Source organism: Aedes albopictus, chromosome 3 (genome assembly GCF_035046485.1).
Source record: "Aedes albopictus strain Foshan chromosome 3, AalbF5, whole genome shotgun sequence".
Lineage (NCBI taxonomy): Eukaryota > Metazoa > Arthropoda > Insecta > Diptera > Culicidae > Aedes > Aedes albopictus.
The window spans coordinates 385,996,915-386,019,789 of record NC_085138.1 but is presented as its reverse complement, the minus strand read 5'-3'; the positions used below and the strand labels follow the sequence as shown (position 1 = coordinate 386,019,789).

The 22,875-nt window shown below is 42.3% G+C and overlaps 1 protein-coding gene across 6 annotated transcripts in view; it reads right to left on the bottom strand.

Annotated features, from left to right (window-relative positions):
- Positions 1-22,875, bottom strand: part of LOC109621530 (transcription factor collier) — a 409,396-nt gene that overhangs the window by 154,479 nt on the left and 232,042 nt on the right. For 2 of the 6 annotated variants that reach the window (XM_062855902.1, XM_062855899.1), the window contains exon 8: positions 11,663-11,840. The exons of the other annotated variants lie outside the window; for them this stretch is intronic. In XM_062855902.1, the coding sequence (XP_062711886.1) occupies positions 11,663-11,840 (178 nt within the window). The remainder of the gene's footprint in view (positions 1-11,662; positions 11,841-22,875) is intronic. 6 annotated transcript variants of the gene reach the window in all.

The following is a 22,875-nucleotide window of genomic DNA, read 5'->3' as shown; positions in this document are numbered from 1 at the left end:
CGGGCGAACTAGCTAGCTAGAGAGATAGATGGTTGACATAATCCGATTATACGAATCATAGCTACAACAACCGCAGCAGACACACATACTCGATGATGCTCGTCGACGACGACGACGAGACCCTCCTATACCAACCGCAGTCGTGGAGGACGTTGCTGCTGCTGCAAGCTCAATTTGTGTCCCTCTATTAGCGGGGACTTAATTCCGGAGTGGTTCGTTGTGCGGAGATATGGCCTTAAAGCCATTTCCTAGTGTCCGCTGCGCTGTATCACAAAAAAAAACGCAATTCAAATTAAATATTCAACCACCACGTGTTGATTGCTAACCACAACTCTGGCATCAGTAGGGCTGAACGTCCTCAGCCACGGTGCGGTGCTACCACATCGCCGATTAGCACTACTGACTGCCTATCTACTGGTGTCCGGTGAAACTAACCGAACGGAACTCGGACATGCTCAATGCTCATCGTAGGCGCCACCGTGGCTAGAAACGGAAAGTGTCGGTCGAGTCTATGCATACATTCATGAATGAAGTGCTACTACGTTTCATAGTTGGGATGAAAATTTAATTGAGCGCGCGCGGAATGGCTTTCGGAATATGAATAGCATGATTCGGGCATGGAGTGTGTACACATGTGTTGGCAGCTATCTAAGTTAGGAAATTCAAGCATACGATGCCGAGCGGATGAAGGAAAAGTTGAACTTGCGAAGATTTGCTGAGCTTCTCTTTTGCAGATTGGACCTATTGAAATGTTTGACAAGAGTATTTAAACCGGGTGAAAGAAAATTTGGATAGGTTATTCATTCATTTCATTAACCTTCTGGGGTCTGCATCTGAAGTGCATCGCCCTTCAACGATGCCAAGCTCGTGGATCTTGCTTGAAGCCGACGTACGTAGTATTCAACGGACTCGCAGCGGCGATCCTCGAGTTAATTGTGACCAAACCCGCAAGGGCTTGCCTGGCGAAAGAGGTAATTGGTGAAGGTATCTAGGTAAGGGCTCTCACTTCTGAAGCGATTCTAAAGTTCGGAAATCTGGACAAGATCACGAACGCAAAAGACTTGTTTGGCTACGGACACAGATATGGCCTTAGTTCAGCTACCTGTGATGGACACCAATAACTCCGTTATAGTAGGGAAACTCAAGGTGAGCTGGTCTGTATATTCGCCGGGCATACACGTGTCACCGAAGGCTTGCTGTGGAAGTGTAGACCATAAGGCGCAAGGCTGCTATATGGTTGGTTTGTTCCGGGAAATCCGCGAACAGCAAGCACCCGACGAGAGGCCCAAGATACCCGACCTTCCTGCGAGTCAGCTTTCAACTGACATGTCACAGTACAGGTAATGCAGCTAAACCTAAATGGCTATTACGCAGCCCTACAATTACACCGAGAAAAAGTTCTACGCAGTGACTGAGTTGGCCTTATTCAGAAATCGAAAAATGCTTTGTTTTCCTACTCAGTTTCTGTTAAAAGTGGGACAACTCATTGGCAGTGGGTTGTCTCACTTTTAGCTGAAACTGTGCTACAGTGTCAGGAGTCGCTAAGTGGAGGACGGATATCGACTTATCCTTCTATATCCTATATCCTTCTAATTTGAGGATTTTCTAGGGATTGTTGTAATGGCCTTCTGGTTCCGGAGTTATTCTGGAATCAAAATGGGTCATTGGAATTGACCATGACTATTTTGGAAATGGTGAATTTTTGATATGAGAATACTTTAGTTCTCAGACCTAAGTGAACTAGAATAATCAGGGTGTCTACTCATAACTCAAAATGAAATTCCCTGAGTTTTCCAGGTTTTTCCAGATGAAATTTATAAAGTTTAAAATTAAAAAAATAACCCAAATTTTCTAATAATAATATAAAGGGTGACTTAGGGTATCATCGGCAGGTTGGTTCTCTTCGTCATGAGGGATTTATGTCGGCCAAATTGCCTGAAACTTGATCATATTCAGCTTGGTTGGGAAGGATTTGATGCCAACTCTGAATTCAACAGCTGAAACCTAGGTGTAAAAAAACCATGACAAAGAGAACAAAACTGCCGAAAATACGTAAGTTCCCTTGCTCTTTAAAAATCTTTCAAGATTTCTGAGCGTAATTCCTGGAACTTCCTGGCTTTCCGCAAGATTCTTTCACGAGATATCTGTTTGAGTACGTCCCGATATTACTTTCAAAAGTTTTCTGATATACTTCCAGAGATTCTCGCTGGATTCCTCCTGAAGATCCATCCAAAACTATTCAAAATTTCTTCAAGAATGTCATTGGTTGAGCCTCGTAGCCATCCGGATTTCGAGCGATGAAATTTTTCACGAGAATAGCTTCTTATCCATAGCCACTCCGTGTTGAGTATCGTTCAATCGGTACAGCCGACGGTTGAAGCCAGTGTCCGTGTCTTTTTAGTGGTTTTCCGGGATAGCTATCCAATAGTTTATATCGGGATTTTTACCGACAGTTTTCAGATATTTCTCTTGTTTTCTCGCGGAACTTAGTCCGTAGCTACTTTCAGGATTCCATGAGGTATTCAGAATTCCTCCTTGGATGTGCTTAATATTTCTTCTCGGGATTACTATTACCTAGAACTTTTTTCGAGTTGTCTAATTTTATCTCCGGTTTCTCCTGAAGTTCTTGTCGAGATTTCTTCAATAACACCTTACAGAGTTTTTCGGAAGATTTTATTTGAATTCCCTCGAATATTTCTCCAGGAACTTCCTATAAGGTATTCCGTAGGTTATCTCAGGAGACATACTGAGGAAAACCCGTAGAAGAATCCCTGCAATAATTTTCGGAGAAATCCCTAAAGGAGTATCCAGAATCTCGGGATAATTTCTGGTAAAGATTACTGGAAGAAATATGGGAATAATGCAGAGAATATCTGTAAAAAAAATCTCAGGTGGATCACTGCCAGAAATCTGGTATAACTACAAGGAACAGCCTGGCTCTGAAAGAATGCAAGAGAAGAATTCAATGAGAAATATCAGCAATAACTCCTGTGGAAATACCAGAAGGCACTCTAGAAAAAAAAACTTAGGAGAAAGTCCAGGGTAAATTCAGATAAACTCTGAGAAGCATCTCATGACCTACATCGGAAGGAATCTTCTGAGAGAAGTTCCAGGAGATACTCCGAGAGAAATCTCAGGTAAAACATCAAAATAAACCTCGCGAAAACTTTTAAGAAATTCCTGTGTGTTCTTCCTGTATTCCAGGAAGAACATCTCGAAGAAAGCCCAAAGCAATTGTTGAAATCTCTTGAGGAACTCTTGCAGTAAATTCGTAAAAACTCCTTCAGAAACCTTTGGAGGAACTTTTGTAGAAACTCCAGGAATAACTCCTTTAGCAACTCCGAAAGAAATTCTGGGAAGATCTTCTGTGGAAGTCCCAAGAGGAACACCGGAAGAAATCGTGTAAAATTTCCATGAGGAATGCCGAAAGAAATTCCACGATTTAACCCGACAGAAATTCTTATAGAGTATTCGGGATACATTCTGCTAGAAATCCTACGAAGATTTCTTTGAGCAAAACACTGGAGGAACTCCGGAAAGAAATAGCATCCCCTTGAAAAACTCCAGAAGAAATCGGTTGGAATTCAGGAATCCTGGAAGGAATCCGGAAGTATACCTTTCCGGAAAAAAATCAAAATGGAATACCATGAAAAATAGCGTCGAAAATGGGGAAGGAATTTTATAAGAAATCCTGAGAGACATTTCAGGAGGTAATTCTAAAGATGTTCCTGAAAGAAACCCTGATGGATTTTTTGGAAAAAATCCTTGTAGCGAAATTTCTATATGGATTACCACCAGGTTTTTATTTATTCATACGACCCAATATTTTTTTTATCGGAGTAAAATTTCCCTGAGTACTCAAGATATTCCCTGAGTATTCCAGGTTTTTCCTTGTTAAATAAAATTCCCTGAGGATTCCCGATTTTCCAGGTTTTTCCAGGTAGTAGACACCCTGATAATGGAAACATATGTCTGAAAGTCCATCCTGGTCACTAAGTGCCTTGGAACCAGTTTAACGGAAGTTCCGTCAAATTTTGAATATGATTCAATATGACCATGCGACACCTCAAACTTCGTGATTTTTTCAAGATACATCATTCTGAGCTGTTTTTGTGTTATCCGAAATACTTTTGGCCATGTTAGAATCGATGTGCGGACTTCACGGGAATCGATTCCGGTGGTTCCGGGGTCCATTTTTTCGAAGATGAATAAACACCATCATGCGACATATCAAACTTCATGATTTTGAAAGTGCTAGCATATTGTCACGACGATTGGTCACTTAGAATATATTTGGCCATTTTTGGAATCGATTTAGCAATTTTTCGGAATCCTCTTCCGCGGTTTTCTAAATACATCATCCTGTGCTAGTTTAGCGTTTTCTGAAATACTATTGGCCATTTTGGACCCGATATATGGATTTTCCGGAAACCGGGTCCGGTGGTTGCTGGATCCATTTTCCGAATGTAAGCAAATATTGTCAAGCGACACCTAACATTTCATGTTATTTTTTTCAAGATACATCATTATGAGCTGTTTTTTTTGCTATCCGAAATACTTGCTCCTATGATTCATTCACGGACTCCTCCAAGAGTTCATCTAGAAATATCTCTATCGACTCTACAAGGGATTTCTCCCAGTATTCGTTTATGGATTCCTTGAGATATTTCTTCAATAAATTTCTCTTAGGATTTTTTCAGGCATTCCTGATGGGGTTTCACAAGGAATTCCTCCAGCAATTCCTCCTATGATTTCTCTAGAAATGCCTACTACGATACCTCCAGGTATTCTCTTAGGGATTCTTCTACAAATTTCTATGGGGATTCCTTCTGGAATTTCTGGTAGGATTTTTCAGAACAATTTTTCTGGGAGCCTTCCAGACGTTCCTCCGGTGCTTCTTCCTAAAAGTCTGTCAGAGATTTTATCCAGGGATTCCTCCTGAAATTCATTTAGAAATTTCTCATGCGATTCCTCCAGAAACTTCTTTTGGCCTATATCCGGGAGCTGTAAAGAAACAACTCCTGCTGCGATTCTTCCAGCAATTTCTTCTACAACTTCTTCAGAAATTCTAACTGTGGCACCTCCCGGAATTCTACTAGGGATTGCTCTAGAGTTTTCTTCAATTTTTCTTGCTGGGATACTTTCGGGCAATCTTCCACGAATTTTCTAGAAATCTACGGTGGCTCTACCAGAGATTTCTGCAAGGATTCATCCAGGACGTCTTCCTCAGATTTCAAAGAGGTATTCCAGAAATTCCTCTTTGGATTTCTCCAGGAACTCTATTGGCCTTCCTCCATTAATTCCAGATCGGGTTTCTCAAGCATTTCCTGGGACTCGTCCACAAATTCTGATTGTGGTCTTTCCTGCAATACTTCTAGGGATTTCTCCCGGCATACTTACTTACTGCAATACTTTCAGGATATACTTCCTGCAATTCTATCAGGGACTCCTCCGTGGAACTCTGGAATACCTCTTCCGATTCTTCCCAGGAGAACTGTAGGTTTTCCTCCAGGTAGGAATTTTTTATAGGAATTCCCCTGATATGCTTGATGGGGTTTCTTTAATAATTCCTGTAGAGATTCTACCAGAAATTCCTACTAGGATTTCTCTAATTCCTTCAAGAACTCTTGGTGGGACCATTCAATACAATCTTCCATGGATCATTCCAGAAGTTCTTCCGGTGATTTCTTCAGGAACATCTTCAGATTTTTTTCCAGAACCCTGCTAGGATCCGTCAAGCAATTGCAGTTGTTGTTCTCCAGCAATTCCTCGTAGGACTTCTCCAGAAATTCTTGCTATAGTTGGGAGTTCTCGAACTACGTACAATGAGAATGATTTGCTAGTCCCAAGCCCCGTTCATTGGTTCTTTGTGCAATTTCGATTACTCCGGTCAATCACGGAGTAGCAACTACGAATTTTGCGGTCTTCTATTCTATTCGCTCATGCTTTGCTAACTTACAAAAAAGTAGCTTTTCCAAATCGAGAGCATTTGTTTACGAATTATCAAGGTTGGTGCTCATGGGAACGTGAGTAGGAGTCCAAGTCGGCCATTATGGCAGCCATATTTGTATTCTGTGATGTTTCTCCTTAAGGTCCTCATGCCGAAAAATGAACGATCTATGGGATGAAAAGGATATTTGATCGATAGCCTGTGTGATATCCTGGGAATTTCTCACAGTAATTTGCCCCAGTGCAGCTCTTGGGATTCCAAAATGAGTTCAAATAAAAAGGGAGGGGTAAAAAATGGTAGATTTTAGCATTACCTAATAAATGGATGATGCCTAAGTCAGACCACGGCCAGGCGTTCCGGAAAGCTAGGACCTTGTGTAGGTCTTCAGCCATCATAGATTAGCGCCGGTCAGGGAACCCCAATGGACAAGCAGAAGAAGAAAGAGAAACAGGAGCTTAGGGTCATAAAGCTATGGAGAGGTAAGAGGACAGTGGAGATCCTCGAGCTCAAGCGCGACAAAACTCGCACGGTCGCCGCCTACAAGCGCCTGACGGAAGAGGTCATTTAGTGAGGGTGTCGAGGCGAGGGCTCTCACCACTGGAGGTCGGAAACCTGGACGAGATCACGGACGCAGAAGACGCGTTCGGCTATGAAACACAGATGGCATTGGTTCAGCTACCTGTGACGGACGCCAATAACTCTGTTATAGTAGGAAAACTCATTGTACGCTGGTCCTTATGTTCGCTGAGCATACACGTGGCTTACTTGAGGTGTCTCGAACCGGGACACAAGTCATGGGAAACACCCTGACAGGAACAATTCATAAACCACGTAGACCAAAATTTGGCCATCTCAGACCCCCCATCCCCCCTCGTAGACTTTTATCCATTCACAAAATTGAAAATTTGTATTGAGCGTAGACTTTTGCCAGATCTTCCCTCTCCCCAAAAAGTTCATGTGGTTTATGAACGACCCCTGTAATGCGAAAGTGTAGGTCATAAGATGCAAGCACAGACAAACAGACGTAACACTCTGATAATTCCCATCGTACACCGATTTAACGGTATTTTTCAAAATTTGATAGTTGGTCAACTGCTCAATCGTGGCGCTCGCATCGTTTTTGTTCGAGTTTGACGTTTAGTCACTACCGCCATCTAGTTGGTGGTCGGCCAAACATAGTCCTTTTAGCATTGGGCGAATATGTTTCCGTGACTATGATTTGAATCGAAAAATGTTCGAAGTGTTACGTCTGTTTGTCTGTGATGCAAGTACAGACAAACAGATGTATCACTCTATCCACTTCCAATCGTTTCCTTTTTTGAAGTACTATTCAAATAGGGCTCATTCACAAATGTCATAACGCTAAAATTGGTCGTTTTTAACACCCACCCACCCCTTCGTAACACTGTTTATATGGGGAAAATGTTATTTTGTTCCAAATCCGCTAAACGGTTCTAAAAAACGGTGCTTTAGAAATTTTGAGCAATGTACTCCAAATACCTTCTCCTTAAGCCGTAGGCTACGGGGCTTACGAACAAAAAAAAAACCACTGGCAAAGTCGCAAAAATCAATATACTTCAATGAAATTTTGAGGTTCACCTTGTTACTAGTACTAGTTTCAATTGTACAGGGAACCCAAAAGTTTAGATCCAGGAGGACAGTTTTGGGTAGGATTACGTCGGGCCAGGAGGTTAAGATGTAAAGAACTAGCATGGAACTTTTTAAAGCCCTCCAACACATTTTCAAGTTTGAGTTATATCATCTGTGTGGTGGGGAAAGGTTTTGAGGCACGCTTGGTGTATATTATTTTGTCCTAAGCATCCACACGAGCTTAAGAAAGCGATTGGGTGACTTTAAAAAAAATTACAGATATTCCAATATTCTTGAATTGAGAACTTCTTGATCTATTGAATCTACAGTGTTCAGTATTCATTCTACCAATGTTTCGTCCAGCGGCTGAAAAGACCCCACGTTGTGTGCTTTATGCCCCGGGGACAAGACGAAGAAACGAACTACTTCTGACTGATCTCTACGGTTTATTTGCACCACAGAGAGGCAGTGCTCCTGCTCTGTGGTGTTACGATATAGCTAGCAACATTCTACCGCCCTCAGTTCTACCCGTAGATTTCCGTAATGCAACGGGAAGTGATCTACGACGTATATTGAGATTTGTAAAATAATCAGAGCATCGTTTAGTCGAAATATACATCGTTTTAAAGCATCATGTTGAATTAATGTTAATGTTTGTCAAACTATTTTTCCTGAATATATCCAACACTGTCTAACAGAAACAAGATGACGGTGAATCTGGATTAAGTTATCGATATAATAAGATTCAGATAGCTACACAATTACCCGCATTAAGCCTTAAAGTAGGCAATTTCTTTCAAAATCGTCTGTCTTTCGTGAAAAAATTGATTTTGTAAACATAAATGATATGTTGTTCTCAGGTTTTACTTAAAGTCGATTCAATATGCTTAAAATCTAGCTTAGGACAGTAAATATCTACATGTAGCGTGCATCATAACATTTTACAAGCGCACAGAAATTAGACGCAAGCTTGAAAATGATTTGGGGCCTTCAAAAGTTCTACGCCATCGAAATTCTTTCAACCCACTAGTCTGACATGGGTCGTCCACCAGAATAAAACTGTCCTCTTGGTTCCAAACTTTTTGGTTCCCAGTACAATTTAATCTATAACTAGTAATAAATTAAACCTCAAAATTTAATGAAGAAATCCTGGGAGGAATCCCTGATGGAATCTCGTGTTTTATCTGCAAAAAAACCGTAAGGAATCCTTGAAAAAGTCCCAAGAGAAATCTAGGAAATATTCGATGAAAGAATTCCGGGAGCAATTTCTCACGAAAAAAATCCTGGAAGAATCCTGGACGAACCGCTGAAGGAATCCCGGCAAGAATCCCTAAATCCCTAATTTATAGGGCAAAATATGCGATTTTGGGTTTTTTGATTTAATGGCTTTGCATGCAAATATTTTTTTAAGCTATCACAGGGTAAATTGACCAATTAACATCTAAATTAAAGACTCATGCAAACTATTTTGTTCTATCAAATAAAATTTGATAGATTTAAGCATTTTATGTTAGTAAGTAATCTTGCATGCAACTTTTGGAGGGCGTTTGTATGAGAAATATCGCACCAAAGTTTGGCAATTATTGCTTTAACAGTTTGTGTCATGTAGGGATTTATCTAATTCCCCTTTATCCACCGACCAATTATGGTCGTATTTATTCTTGCACCTTGATCAGCGCCTCATGACCAATTTGGTATCAATTACAAATTTATAAATTCGCTGCCATACCTATCACGTAAAACATCATGTTAAAAGAACTCCAATTTCCTTGAAAAATAAGATTGAATAATTGTCCCTCAACCTGAATATAATTCCCGGCACATCTTCTAAGTGACACTATTGTGCATAGGATGGTCAACAATAATGATTTGACCGTAGGTGTATTTTTTTGTTGAAAAATTGGTCAAATTTATCAAAATCGGTCGGTTTGCAATCCAAACCAAATCATGTATTTGAAGATCGTACTTTGAGCAGTGCAGCCATCACAGTGTAACGAGGAAACCTTTTTATGTGGTTGTTGCCACTGGCAGCACTGCCTGCACGGCGTGCGGTAGAGAAGATTGAGCAATTCTTTATTACACCAACGAACCTAACCTCAAAATGAGTGACAATTCTGAGGTCATTTTGACAGATTTAACATGAGCATGAAAAGGACGGCAACATGATCGATAAAGTAGAATATATGATCCGTCTTTTTCGTGCATGTGTGTGGTCTGTCAAAATGACCTGAGAATTGTCAAACATTTTCATGGCTAGCTTTGTTGGTGTAATGAAGAATGACGGGAGCTGTCACCTGCATACGATTGTCAGCGGTTAATTGTAGACGAAAAGTAGTGTATTGAGAGTATGAAGTAGCTATGACAACCTAATTCTCTAATGTGTCTTAAAGCCTATTAAATTTGTTATTCTACTAATACATTTAAAATTTGATTTTCTACTTAGAATAAGATGATAGTGAGTTATGCGATTTTAAAATACTATTGAATCTCCTAATAATTCATATGTGAACTATTTAGTATTTAAGAGCATATAAATAATATGTAACGTTATTGAACTTATTGTGCGAGAGGAGAAAACCGCGATATTGTGTAGAAACACTGAATGTGTAAGAAAATGATTTTTTTGGTTTATATTTGTATTAATAAATAACTATTTGCAGTTTAAAGCTGCACAAAACGCAAACCTGGCTGCGTCTTGGATGTGCTGCTCACAACCCGGTGTCTGACAGAATTCCCTGTTCCTCTCCCCACCAACAGTGGCTGTGAAATACTATGCTTCATATGCAGAAAATCCACGTACACATTTGCTTGCATCCCCCCTAGGCGAACACAACTTGTTGTTAACATATTACCGACAAGGAAAAAGTGATTTATTTAATTAATTAAACAGCTTTTGCTGCATTCTGCAACAGTGAAATCCAACTTTGAAGTTCTTTAGAGCTTTAGAGCTTGATGGTCGGTTCAACAAGTGAATCTATGGTGAAGTGGGAATTGAACGGTGATGAAGAACACTTCGGCTAGCTGCTGCTTTGGTGCGGTTGCCTTCGTCGTACGCAAAACGAGAAAAAGGCAAGTCGTAGGTGGAGTGAAATTGAAAGGTGAAATTTAGTATAATTATTCGATTTCCAGTGCTATTGGGGTTGAGTATTGGTAGTCTCCATCTAATGAGTCATTGACAAAGGTAAGTTGGAATATCTTTAACTATTGGTTATTTTCCATCTGATATGACGGGAATTAGCGCATATGACAAAGTTAATGTCTACCCTATAACACCAATTTTAAGCCAAAACATTTCGAAGTAAACTGAATATGTTTTGCAATTTTATAGGTACTTTTAGAAACTGAGGTTGAAATTGTGTGTTTTTTATGTGTTGTTCTGTGTTATGTTGCGAAAACCACTCCCATGTAACCGATTTATGAATGCATCTGATCACAATTTTGCAACGAAATCTATTGAAAAAAAAAGTCAATAATAGACCGTTAGTGAAAATCACCCATAAATCCTACTATGTATTTCCAATTCGATGCCCTTCCAACGTAAATCATAGGAAAATTTTCCATTTGATTTAGATCTTTCGACTGCATTTTCCACGGTTATTTGAGGATGCACAAACCCGAGACTCCATATTTCTTTCAACCTGCTAAATGCATTTTGAATCATTTTTAATGAGCTTTCTCCTACCGCTATCATTCGGAGAAGGGTGAACGTCGAACGCTGACTGCTGCTGCTAGTTAGTCGGGGTTGGTATGTGTGTCTGCTGGGAATTTACCCCAGTACGAACGACGATAGAGCTTTGGCAGGTTTGCTTCCGAAGCGGAAATAGTGCTCCTCCTTTGTCCCGGAACAACTGCCGCACGCCGCTGCTGTAGATCATTTCCGCTTCGGAGGCACACCTCCCGTTTGGTCTTCGTTTCTGGGCCAATTGCAACGAAAAACTTTAAAATGGAAAATCGTGAGAATCTAGAACTAAAGGAAGGTAATCCAATGAATTCTACGGTAATATGGTTTTATGAACCATGAACTAATTTAATAACGGGAACGAAAGAAACTCAGATCTAGAAAGTACGAATCACACACACGATAACTCAGAACAAGTAACGAGGAAGAATTTTGAAACCGACCGTCGTACGTACTGTCCGGGGCCAGCGGATGGCCCGAAATGGCCAACGGAGAACTTCCCGTACCTTCCGGGTCGAGCCGTTTCGCCCGGCGCCCGTGTTTGCTGTTGTTGTGCACGAACATGTTGTCGGAGATCGCCAGCAGGGGGCCGTCCACCGCGACCTGGGTCGCTATCACTACCTGCAATATATGGGGAATGGGGATGGATGCGGAACGGTGGGAGGTGGGGAAGGAGTTTTTTTTGTTGTTGAGGGATTCAGGCGGAGTGCGGCAAAAGAAAGAGAAGAAATATAATTAATTGAATCGACGAGTGGATTTGAATGGCTGAGGGGTAGTACTTATGAGTGGAAGGAGACCATCGGTAAATGAGAACACAGTAAAAAGATGGAGAATGCTAAAAAGTCACGGTTAAGCGTTAAATAATGCGTTGGTGAGAAACGATGTTTTTTGTTGAAATGTATAAGCTTCCTTGTGCATTAGAGTCATTTTTGACCCAAACCGTGTAATACGTCAGCGAGCTTTTGCCAACGTGATGCATTAGGAAGATTAGGAAGGATAACATTAAAATTAGTCTTGTTAACGGTAAACACTGTAAGATGTGTTGAATGACTTGAACATGAGCTTGATAACCAATGTTGCACAGGGAACCAAAGAATAGGGTCTGGTGTAAGATGGATTGAATGACTTGAGCTCAAAAACTGTTTAGAACACCTTATTAGACCAGTCTTAGATTTGTTTTTCAGCGAAAAAACGACTTCCATATCTTGGTTAAGTCTTGGTTGACCTTATATAGATCGAATCCCAAGTAACATTTTGCAGACCAATTAGTAGAGGTAGAGGTTTTGAAAACCGACATAAAACCTAATACCTTTTATTTCGGTTTCATGACGGGTCTAAAAACCTCTTCCAGTCTTTTTTACTTAACAATGTTACTTTAGATATATGCTATGAAATTCAAAATATTTAAGAGTCTGGAGTTTCCGATAAACTTCGCACTATTTGAGACACAACCTTCCATTACAATCGGCCCAAGCAGCACACCAATCAGCAATGGATGGTGGTGGCATGGCGTGCTGCTTGCTTGCGCTACTGACTGGTAGTATGGTCTGGGTCTACGTTGTGCACACCTTTCCAGTCTGCTACCATAATAAGAGAACGAGAGAAAAAGAACGTGTAAAGGAGTTGGGTGGTAGGAGAGCTACAAGCTTTTAATTTATGGTCTACATGTAAAACCAACGAAGGCAGTCAGTGTAGAGTAGACAAACAAGAGCAGCCCGCCAAGATCCAAGCTGGATCGGAGTCTCTTTCAGTCTGTATAAAGATGGAGGAATTTATTGCCATCGTTTTATTCAGTCGGTCGGTTTGAAGTGGTGTCGGCACAGCACACCACACGAGTGTGTTAAGTGGGCGGTGACGATGGCTGCTGTTTGACTGCATTTTTATCTTGCCACTTAAGTCATCTGAGTGGGGTACCGTCAAATGGGTGGTTTGTTCTTAATTTGATGTTATGATTGAGATTCTTAAATGCTTTTATGAATACCATTTGCTTTCACGGTCTTCACAAATTCTTCCTAAAGTTGAGTTTCAAAACAATCTTCATCATTAAATCATTACCCTCTTACAAGTGCTCTTGTTGCTGCTAAAGCTTCCAAATGTATAGATAATACCTCAAGTTATCCATTTTTTACTCTTCATCACTTACCCTTTTGTCTTTTGTCCGCTAGGGCACTACGTGAGCGATTCCAATTGGCAGCTGCTCTTACATTTTGTACAGCGCCTAAATGTATACTATTCTAATTCTGCTTTACCGAACTGGTGCCTTTGTGCTGCTTTTAATTTTTCTACCCTGTCCACGGTAGAGTGATGAGCACGATGATGTTGACGAAGTAACCAAGCTGTTGAAGCTGTACGTTTTGCATAAATAACGCAAATATATTGACATGCATCACTCTATATAGACCATTGAAGTTGAATTAAAGTGGAAAGTGGTGCCACTATTGTTGAATTACGATTATACCACTAATCGTAAGTCAGCAATAGTGGCGCCACTTGCCACTTTAATTCAACTTTCATGGTGAATGTAGGGTAATGCATAATATCAGTCTAACAAGGGTATGCCTGAACGTTGACCAAGTGTATCCTTTGGAGTCTACCCTTCCACTAACAACACCCAAATTCCCGTGACACCTAGGCCTGAGAGATCGTAGAGTTGTCTACATTTTTCATAGGTGTCCAAAACTAACCATCCTTTCCTATCCCTCAGCAGTCGCAAGGACGTGGCCAGGACAGTGCTCGACCATTGGAGGATTGCATCAGTCTTGTCTAAGAGTCAGAGATTAGTCCCAAATCTTTGTGCTTTGATTCGTACGGGAAGGAGGCAACCTTCATAACAGCGGTCTAGGACTGTACCACTTACGAATTTGTGCGACTCGCTTAATGCTAATACTAATGTAGGCTAATGCATATTTTGTGCTTTATATATGCAATACATAAAGCTTGAACAGCATGGTCACTTGAGTGATGTGTGGCTGCTGTTCTTTTTCCAGTCCAATTGGGGGTCGTCCATAAGTTTCGATTCGCCGATATCCAAATTCCGTGTCCGTTAGAGTTAGCTATAGGCTCAGAAGACGGTCAGTGTCAGCCGCTCTTGGGGGAAGAGCAACTGACGAAAAATTGCAAGCGCCGGGGCTGGGATCGAACTCATGATCATCCACTTAGGCAGCGAACGTGTGACCACTGCGCCACGGGCCCCGGCTTATGTTACCCGGCTTATTTGAGATTTTAAGATTGTGAGTTGATTCGAAGCAACCTAAACAGACACGGACTGCTTCCAGTGAGCTATTCCCAGTTCGCTAACTTGTTATTTGTAGGAAGCGCAACACTAGACAAAGGCCTGAGTCTGACTCTGTACGACGTGTTATTTTTGCTCTCTTTCTTCTCTTTCCATCAATCTGCCACGCCATTTTGAAAATGCAGATATCCATTTCCATTGCACTGACTTAGCTGAAACTTTAGTCGAATGTTCACCACAAGTGAGCAAATGAACAATCAAACTTCCAGCCCAGTCCAAAAATACATGTAAAACTTTCCAGGATTTCGAGGAAAACTAATAGCGATAAATCAAGAAATCTTTTATGAATGCTCATGGTCTCCAGACCGTTTACCAGATCAAAATTTTAGTTTTTTTTTTCAGAATTTCGACGACCAGGTCGAGTTTGATTATCTGGAGTTGGGTTCTGAAGCTTTCCAAGCGTATATCTAGGGAACTTAATGTTCATTTCATTTATTTAGTTAACATCAAATTCATGATAATACTGAATCAACAATTTGCCGCCATAATACTCGATTTGTAGCTGCAGCTCTCCAACGTCGGTCACGCCCAACACTCGCCAGATCACGCTCCACCTGGTCCGCCCATCGTGCTCTCTGCGCTCCACGCCTTCTTGTACCAACCGGATGGTTAGCAAACACCAACTTTGCAGGGTTGTTGTCCGGCATTCTTGCAACATGCCCTGCCCACCGTATCCTTCCGGCTTTGGCTACCTTCTGGATGCTGGGTTCGCCATAAAGTGCAGCGAGCTCGTGGTTCATCCTTCTCCGCCACACACCGTTCTCCTGCACGCCGCCGAAGATCGTCCTTAGCACCCGTCGCTCGAAAACTCCGAGTACTTGTATGTCCTCCTCGAGCATCGTCCACGTCTCGTGCCCGTAGAGAACCACCGGTCTTATTAACGTCTTGTACATGGTACATTTGGTGCGGGGGTGAATCTTTTTTGACCGCAGTTTCTTCTGGAGCCCATAATAGGCACGACTTCCACTGATGATGCGCCTTCGTATTTCACGGCTAACGTTATTGTCAGCCGTTAGCAAGGAACCGAGGTAGACGAATTCTTCTACCACCTCGAAAGTATCCCCGTCTATCGTAACATTGCTGCCAAGGCTTGTCCTGTCTCGCTCAGTCCCACCTACCAGCATGTACTTTGTCTTAGCCGCATTCACCACCAGTCCGACCTTCGCTGCTTCACGTTTCAGGCGGGTGTACTGTTCTGCCACCGTTCCAAATGTCCTAGCAATAATATCCAACATACAAATTGGCTGGATTTCGTGAAGATCGTACCCCGGCTGTTGAGCCCGGCTCGTCGCATAACACCTTCCAGGGCGATGTTGAATAGTAGGCAGGAAAGTCCATCACCTTGTCGTAGTCCCCGTCGAGATTCAAATGAACTGGATAGTTCACCCGAAATCCTTACGCTGTTCTGCACACCGTCCATCGTTGCTCTTATCATTCTAGTCAGCTTCCCGGGAAAGCTGTTCTCGTTCATAATTTTCCATAGCTCTGTGCGGTCGATACTGTCGTATGCCGCTTTGAAGTCGATGAACAGGTGATGCGTTGGGACCTGGTATTCACGGCATTTCTGGAGGATTTGCCGTACGGTGAAGATCTGGTCCGTTGTCGACCGGCCGTCGATGAAACCGGCTTGGTAACTTCCCACGAACTCATTTACTTTAGGTGAAAGACGACGGAAGATGATCTGGGATAGCACTTTGTAGGCGGCATTCAAAATGGTGATCGCTCGAAAGTTCTCACACATTAACTTGTCGCCTTTCTTGTGGATGGGACAGATTATCCCTTCCTTCCACTCCTCCGGTAGCTGTTCGGTTTCCCAGATCTTGACTACTAACTGGTGCAGACAGGTGGCCAACTTTTCCGGGCCCATCTTGATGAGTTCCGCTGCGATACCGTCCTTACCAGCCGCTTTGTTGTTTTTGAGCTGGTGGATGGCATCCTTAACTTCCCTCAGCGTGGGAGTTGGTTCGTTCCCGTCCTCTGCTGCACCAACATAGTCATTTCCTCCGCTGTCTTGGTCCTCCGTGCCTACATTCTCTTCGCCATTCAGGTGCTCGTCGAAGTGCTGCTTCCACCTTTCGATCACCTCACGTTTGTCCGTCAGGAGGCTCCCGTCCTTATCCCTGCAGATTTCGGCTTGCGGCACGTAGCCTTTGCGGGATGCGTTGAGCTTCTGGTAGAACTTGCGTGTTTCCTGTGAACGGCACAGCAGTTCCATTTCCTCGCACTCCGCTTCTTCCAGGCGGCGCTTTTTCTCCCGGAAGAGACGGGTCTGCTGCTTCCGCTTCTGTCTGTATCGCTCCACATTATGTCGGGTTCCATGCTGCAGCATTACCGCCCGCGCTGCATCCTTCTCCTCCAGAACCGCTCTGCACTCCTCGTCGAACCAATCGTTTCGTCGACTCCGTTCTACGTACCCGATAGTGCTCTCGGCTGCGTTGTTGATGGCTGCTTTCACTGTACTCCAGCAGTCCTCTAGAGGGGCCACATCGAGCACACCCTCGTCCGGCAACGCTGCCTCGAGATTCTGCGCGTATGCGGTGGCGACATTCGGTTGCTTCAGTCGCTCTAGATCGTACCGGGGCGGCCGCCGGTAATGTACGTTGTTAATAACGGAGAGTTTTGGGCGCAGTTTAACCATCACCAGGTAGTGATCGGAGTCGATATTAGCGTCACGATAGGTCCTGACGTCGATAATGTCGGAGAAGTGCCGTCCATCAATCAGAACGTGGTCGATTTGCGATTCCGTTTGTTGTGGTGATCTCCAGGTGTAACGATACGGGAGGCTGTGCTGGAAGAAGGTGTTACGAATGGCCATGTTCTTGGAGGCGGCGAAATCGATGAGGCGTAGGCCATTTTCGTTCGTCAGCTGGTGGGCGCTGAACTTTCCAATCGTCGGTCTGAATTCCTCCTCCTGGCCTACCTGAGCGTTTAGATCCCCTATGATGATCTTGACGTCGTGGTTTGGGCAGCGGTCGTACTCGCGTTCGAGCTGCGCGTAAAATGCGTCTTTGTCATCATCAGTGCTTCCGGAGTGTGGGCTGTGCACGTTTATTATGCTAATGTTGAAGAATCGGCCCTTGATCCTCAACCTGCACATTCTTTCGTCGATCGGCCACCAACCGATCACGCGCCTCTGCATGTCGCCCATCACTATAAAAGCTGTTCCCAGCTCACGTGTGTTGCCGCAACTCTGATAGATGGTATGATTACCTCTAAACGTTCGCACCATAGATCCTGTCCAACACACCTCCTGCAGCGCTACGATTCCGAACCCGCGGTCCTTCAGTATATCGGCGAGTATGCGGGTGCTCCCGATGAAGTTGAGAGATCTGCAGTTCCACGTACCGAGCTTCCAATCGCAAGTCCCTTTTCGTCGCTGTGGTCGTCGCCATTGGTATCGGTTCGCATTCTTCTCTTGTTGATTTTCCGGTGCTAGTCTTTTTTACGGCTGGCTCGCAGGGCCTGACACCAACCCACTAACCCAGGGAGCTGGGCTTACCTTCCCGGAAGCTACGGGTTCTGCATTGGCATTTCCTCCAACTACAGTGCTAAATAGCTAGGCTCGAGCGCCAGTCTTCGCCGGGGGTGGTGTTTTTAATGGGCGCCCAGGAGATAATATTTTACCTGAGCTTCCACCCCCTTAATGTTATATTAGGCTGAAATTTCGACATTTATTCTAAGCAACTTTGATAGGTAATTAGTCAAAACTTCAGCTACGTACGGCATTCCGTCTGCCAGATATAAGTTTGAGAAATTTCTGAACCCGAATCCGGATAATCGAGTCCGACCTCCCAAGTAACAATGAATGCTGAACAGTGAGAGTATTAGCTGAACATTGACTGGTTGATGGTGCCAGTGGCTGAACACAATGATAGCTGAATATTGGTCTGAAGTATGGCTTGTTCATTCTCTTAACCCGATGGAGCCGAAGCATTACAAACGTATTCGAGACAAGCAAGGTTGCGGCAGCAGTGGCGAAATTATCCGACTCCAAAGGGTTAAATCAGTCATACATAGATGGCTGAATATCAAGATGAATACAGTCCCGATTCGTTCGTTGGCGGTTGGTTAGATAGGCAATCTCGATGGTTGAATGTTCACTGATTGGGGCAAAACCCAACTCAAAAGCACTGTCAATGTCAAAATCGATGTCAAAACAAGTTTGACGTCTGACCCCCGTTGCATCGCAGCTCCTATATACGGAACGTTTGTGTAAGTATGCGAGCATTTCGTGACGTATTCCGCGTCAGTTACGCGTGTCTACAGCATCTGGATCAGTTGTTAGTTGCTCCAACAAACGAACACGATTCGTTAATCGAGGCGCAGTCGTGGCCCAACCAGAGAATCCGGACTGTAGAATATAATTCATCTGTGTAACCAGCTTCAAAACCGACATTAACATGCTGATCCAAACAATGTTCTCGTAGAGTCCACATAGCTTCTTCAGCCTCAATTCAATCAAGTTTGGTTCAACTTATGTTCTCGATATTTCAGACCTAACAAGTAATGCTTTCGTTTTCGATGATATGTATTCAATTGGGTGTGGTGTAGGTGCTAAAGTAAGTGACTATAAATCAGGAGGTCCGAATTAAATTCCAAATTTTCCGATAGATTTATTGATACATTCCTAAACATCTCTTCTGGAAATAGAAAGTCGCAAATGGTAAATGTTGATCCTTTTCTCGGTATCCCTCTCAATCCGATATGGAGAGATGGGAGATAAAAAAAGTAAGAGATGATGATGATGATGATGAAAGATGAGAAATGAGAGATGAGAGGTACGATACGAAGGATAAAAGATTAGAGATGATGATGAGAACTAATGAGAGATGCGAGAGGAAATATGAGAGATAAGAGGTGATACATGAGATATGAGAGATGAGATATGGAGGATGAGAAATGAGAAATGAGACATGAGAAATGAGAGGTGAGATATTAGAGGAGATGAGATATGCAAGATGATAGATCATGAGAGATGAGAGATCAGTGATGAGAGGTGATAAATGATGATTATAATGAGAATGATGGAAAATGAGAGATAAGACATGATAATTGAGAGGTGAGTCTCCAGTTAGCCTAGTGGTTAAGGCTATGGATTGCCAATCCGGAGACGGCGGGTTCGATTACCGTTCTGGTCGGGAAATTTTTCTCGACTCCCTGGGCATAGTGTATCATTGTACTTGCCTCACAATATAAAAATTCATGCAATGGTAGGCAAAGGAAGCCCTTCAATTAATAACTGTGGAAATGCTCAAAGAACACTAAGTTGAATCGAGGCAGCCCAAGTCCCAGTGGGGACGTAGAGCCATAAAAGAAGAAGAAGAATTGAGAGGTGAGATATGATAGGAGATAAAAGATGCAAGATGATAGATGATGAGCAATGAGAAACCAGTGATAAGAGATGGCAGATTAAGACGAGAGATGAGAGATGGAAGATGAGAAATGAGACGTGATAGATGAGAGCAATGATAAGAGACGATAGATGAAAGATGATGATGATTATGATGATGATGAGAGATGAAAGAGGTGAGAGTTGAGAAATGAAAGATGAGGGATGAAATATGAAAGATGAGAGTTAAAACATGAGGGATGATGATAACGAGAGATGAAAGGAATGAGAGATGGGCGATGAGTAATGATAGATGGGAGATGAGAGATAAGAGATGGTTGATGAGAGATAAATTGAGAGATGAGAAATGGGAGATGAGAGATGAAAGATAAAGGATGAAAGATGAAAAATTAAAAATGAAAGATGAGCGTTGAGAGATGAGAGAATAAAGATGAATGATGAGAAAAAAGAGATGAGGGTTGAGAGTTTAGAGTTGAGACAGATGAAAGGTGAAAGATGCGAGATACGAGATGAGAGATGAAAAAAGAGAAATGAGAACTAAAAGATGAAAGATGTGAGGTAAGAGACGAGAGAAGAGAGGTGAGGTATAAGATATGAGTAATAAGGGGAAATGAGAGATTAAAGATGAGAGATAATGATGATGAGATATGAAAGATGCGAGATAAGATGTGAGACATGGGCGATGGAAGATGGGAGATGAAAGATGATGGATGAGAAATGAAGGTTCAGAAATGAGAGATGGCAGAAAAGAAATAAGATATGAGATATTGCGATTTTTTATCTACTTAGACTTCAGTGCAATAAATTTCGTCGTTCTCCGATTTCGCTTTCGGTTTCGCTGTCGCTCTCTGTTGCTGCTCATTAGCAATTCGCCCGATCGTATGACAGATTTCGCCGGCCGTCTCAATGTTTACCATTTTCTCTCATTGTTCTCGGTTTACCAGCTGATCCAAAATCAGCTGAACATCCGATGTTTACGTTCATCCTTATTGTTCGGCAACCACCAGCTGACCTTGTTTTATGATACCATATTTTCGTATAATGATTTTTTCTACAACTTAGCTGAACATGTGACGCTAACCCCGCACGGCCACGGGTTAGCGCCACCAAGCGTATAACCGTACAATGCAATGGAATGAGGGTTCGATCCCTGGTCCGGGCGATGAAACTTTTCGCAAGAAATGTTTATTCCTCGTGTCCACTGGTGCTCGTAATGTGTATCGTGACCTGTGTGTGTCTAGTGTTGAGTTTCGTTCAGTCTGTACAGCCGTTGGTTGGCTGAAGACGGTGTCCGTGTCTTTTAAAAGAAAACATAAACACGCTATCTTCAATTATGAATAAAACCAAATTTCGATCTCACTTGTAGGTGGATTAATCACATTGGTGATAATTTCCAAAGAAGGACTATGATATATCAAAAACTTCTTTGAACAACCTACCCCTCTAAAATCAATTTTTCTTGCCCAAAATAATTTCGATCACAAAATCAGGTAGGAAGTTAGCTACGCCACACTTTTTGTATTAGACCTCTCAAATTTTTGCTGGGTGGTAACATTTTAATGAACCTCCATCCCCCCTCAGAACGTGACGTTATTTATGGACGTTCTCTTAGAAGCTTTCTCCAGAAATCACAGCCGATTTCTTACGACATGGCGACCGTGACAGGACAGTTGACTTCATTTTTTTAATTTTTGATGAGATACTGTAAGTATCTCGTTGTGTGCAAAAAAGTTGATTGGTGTGAATTGTGTATGTCCACTTTACAAAAATTAAAACACACCAGGGTGTGCCAAATACCGAGAACGCACAGCAAGATGAAGTACATGATCACTACTGGTGGGTCTAATAGTGATATTGGATCATGTATTGGACGTTGCAAAGTAGTGTTGGGTGATTGAAAATGTCAAATGACGGAAGAATTTGTGTACCTTGGATGCTACGAGACTTGTGCGTTAAAGCAAGTTAATCGAAGAACGCAAATAATACTTGGTAGTAAAAAAAGCAAACGGCATCTAGCAGTATTGGCGATATACCAAGTGTATAAAGAGAAGGATTTTATCCAGCTAATGAAACACGGCAGGCTGAGTTGGGCCGGTCACATCGTAAGGATGCCGAAAGTAAGGCAGGCGCATTTAGTAGAAAATTAAGAAGAGGCTGGCGCCACCATGAGGTAGGCCACGCAAAAGATGGCTGTTTGCGGTTGAAGAAAACCTAAGAACACTCAACGTCCCAGAGGAATGCGGAACCGATTGTCTCAAAGTCGAATCCAATGGAGAATGATGCTTCATTCGACGTAGATTCAACGGAGCGAATTATAGCCCAATAAGTAAGTAAGCAAGTATTTATTTATTAGTTACACATCAACAGGGTATTATGACTATAGGCATAGGTCTCAAGCAATTTAGTGTTGCGTGGCTTAACGTGTTCTACAGCTATTCCACAAAACATCGTATTTTCATTTCGCGTTAAAGTTTGCTATGTGTTTCACCTGTACAGTTTCTTGAGAAGTTTCGTAGTTATGCTTCTATTCTTACGAAACAAGGTGCAGAATAAAGATTTTAACAACACGAGCCGTATATTTATCCAACGAGGCTGGCCGAGTTGGATAATAACGACGAGTGCTGTAAAAATCGAATTCTGCGCCGAGTTACGTACAAGGTTTTTTGCAATCTCATAAATTGCCACTTGAGGATAGTTTTTCACAAAACTTTTTCATCATACTGCACACTGGTGTCCATAGCCATGTTTAAGAAAGTCTGATCATAACAGGTTATACTGTGAAATTGTCACTATTTTTCAAACTTGCGTTTAGAAAGCATCAAGAAGTTGATCAAAACTGAAAACAGTGCTGTAATAGTTCATTATGCAACGAAAATTAGTACTTTAATAAACCATTACAGCACTGCTAATTTGGTGTGGGAAAGTAGGCCTTTTACTGACAGATTTGCGTGAGGTAATGCTGTTGCCTATTACGATGAGAAATTGCAAAACAAGTTATCAGGCGAAGAAGCTGT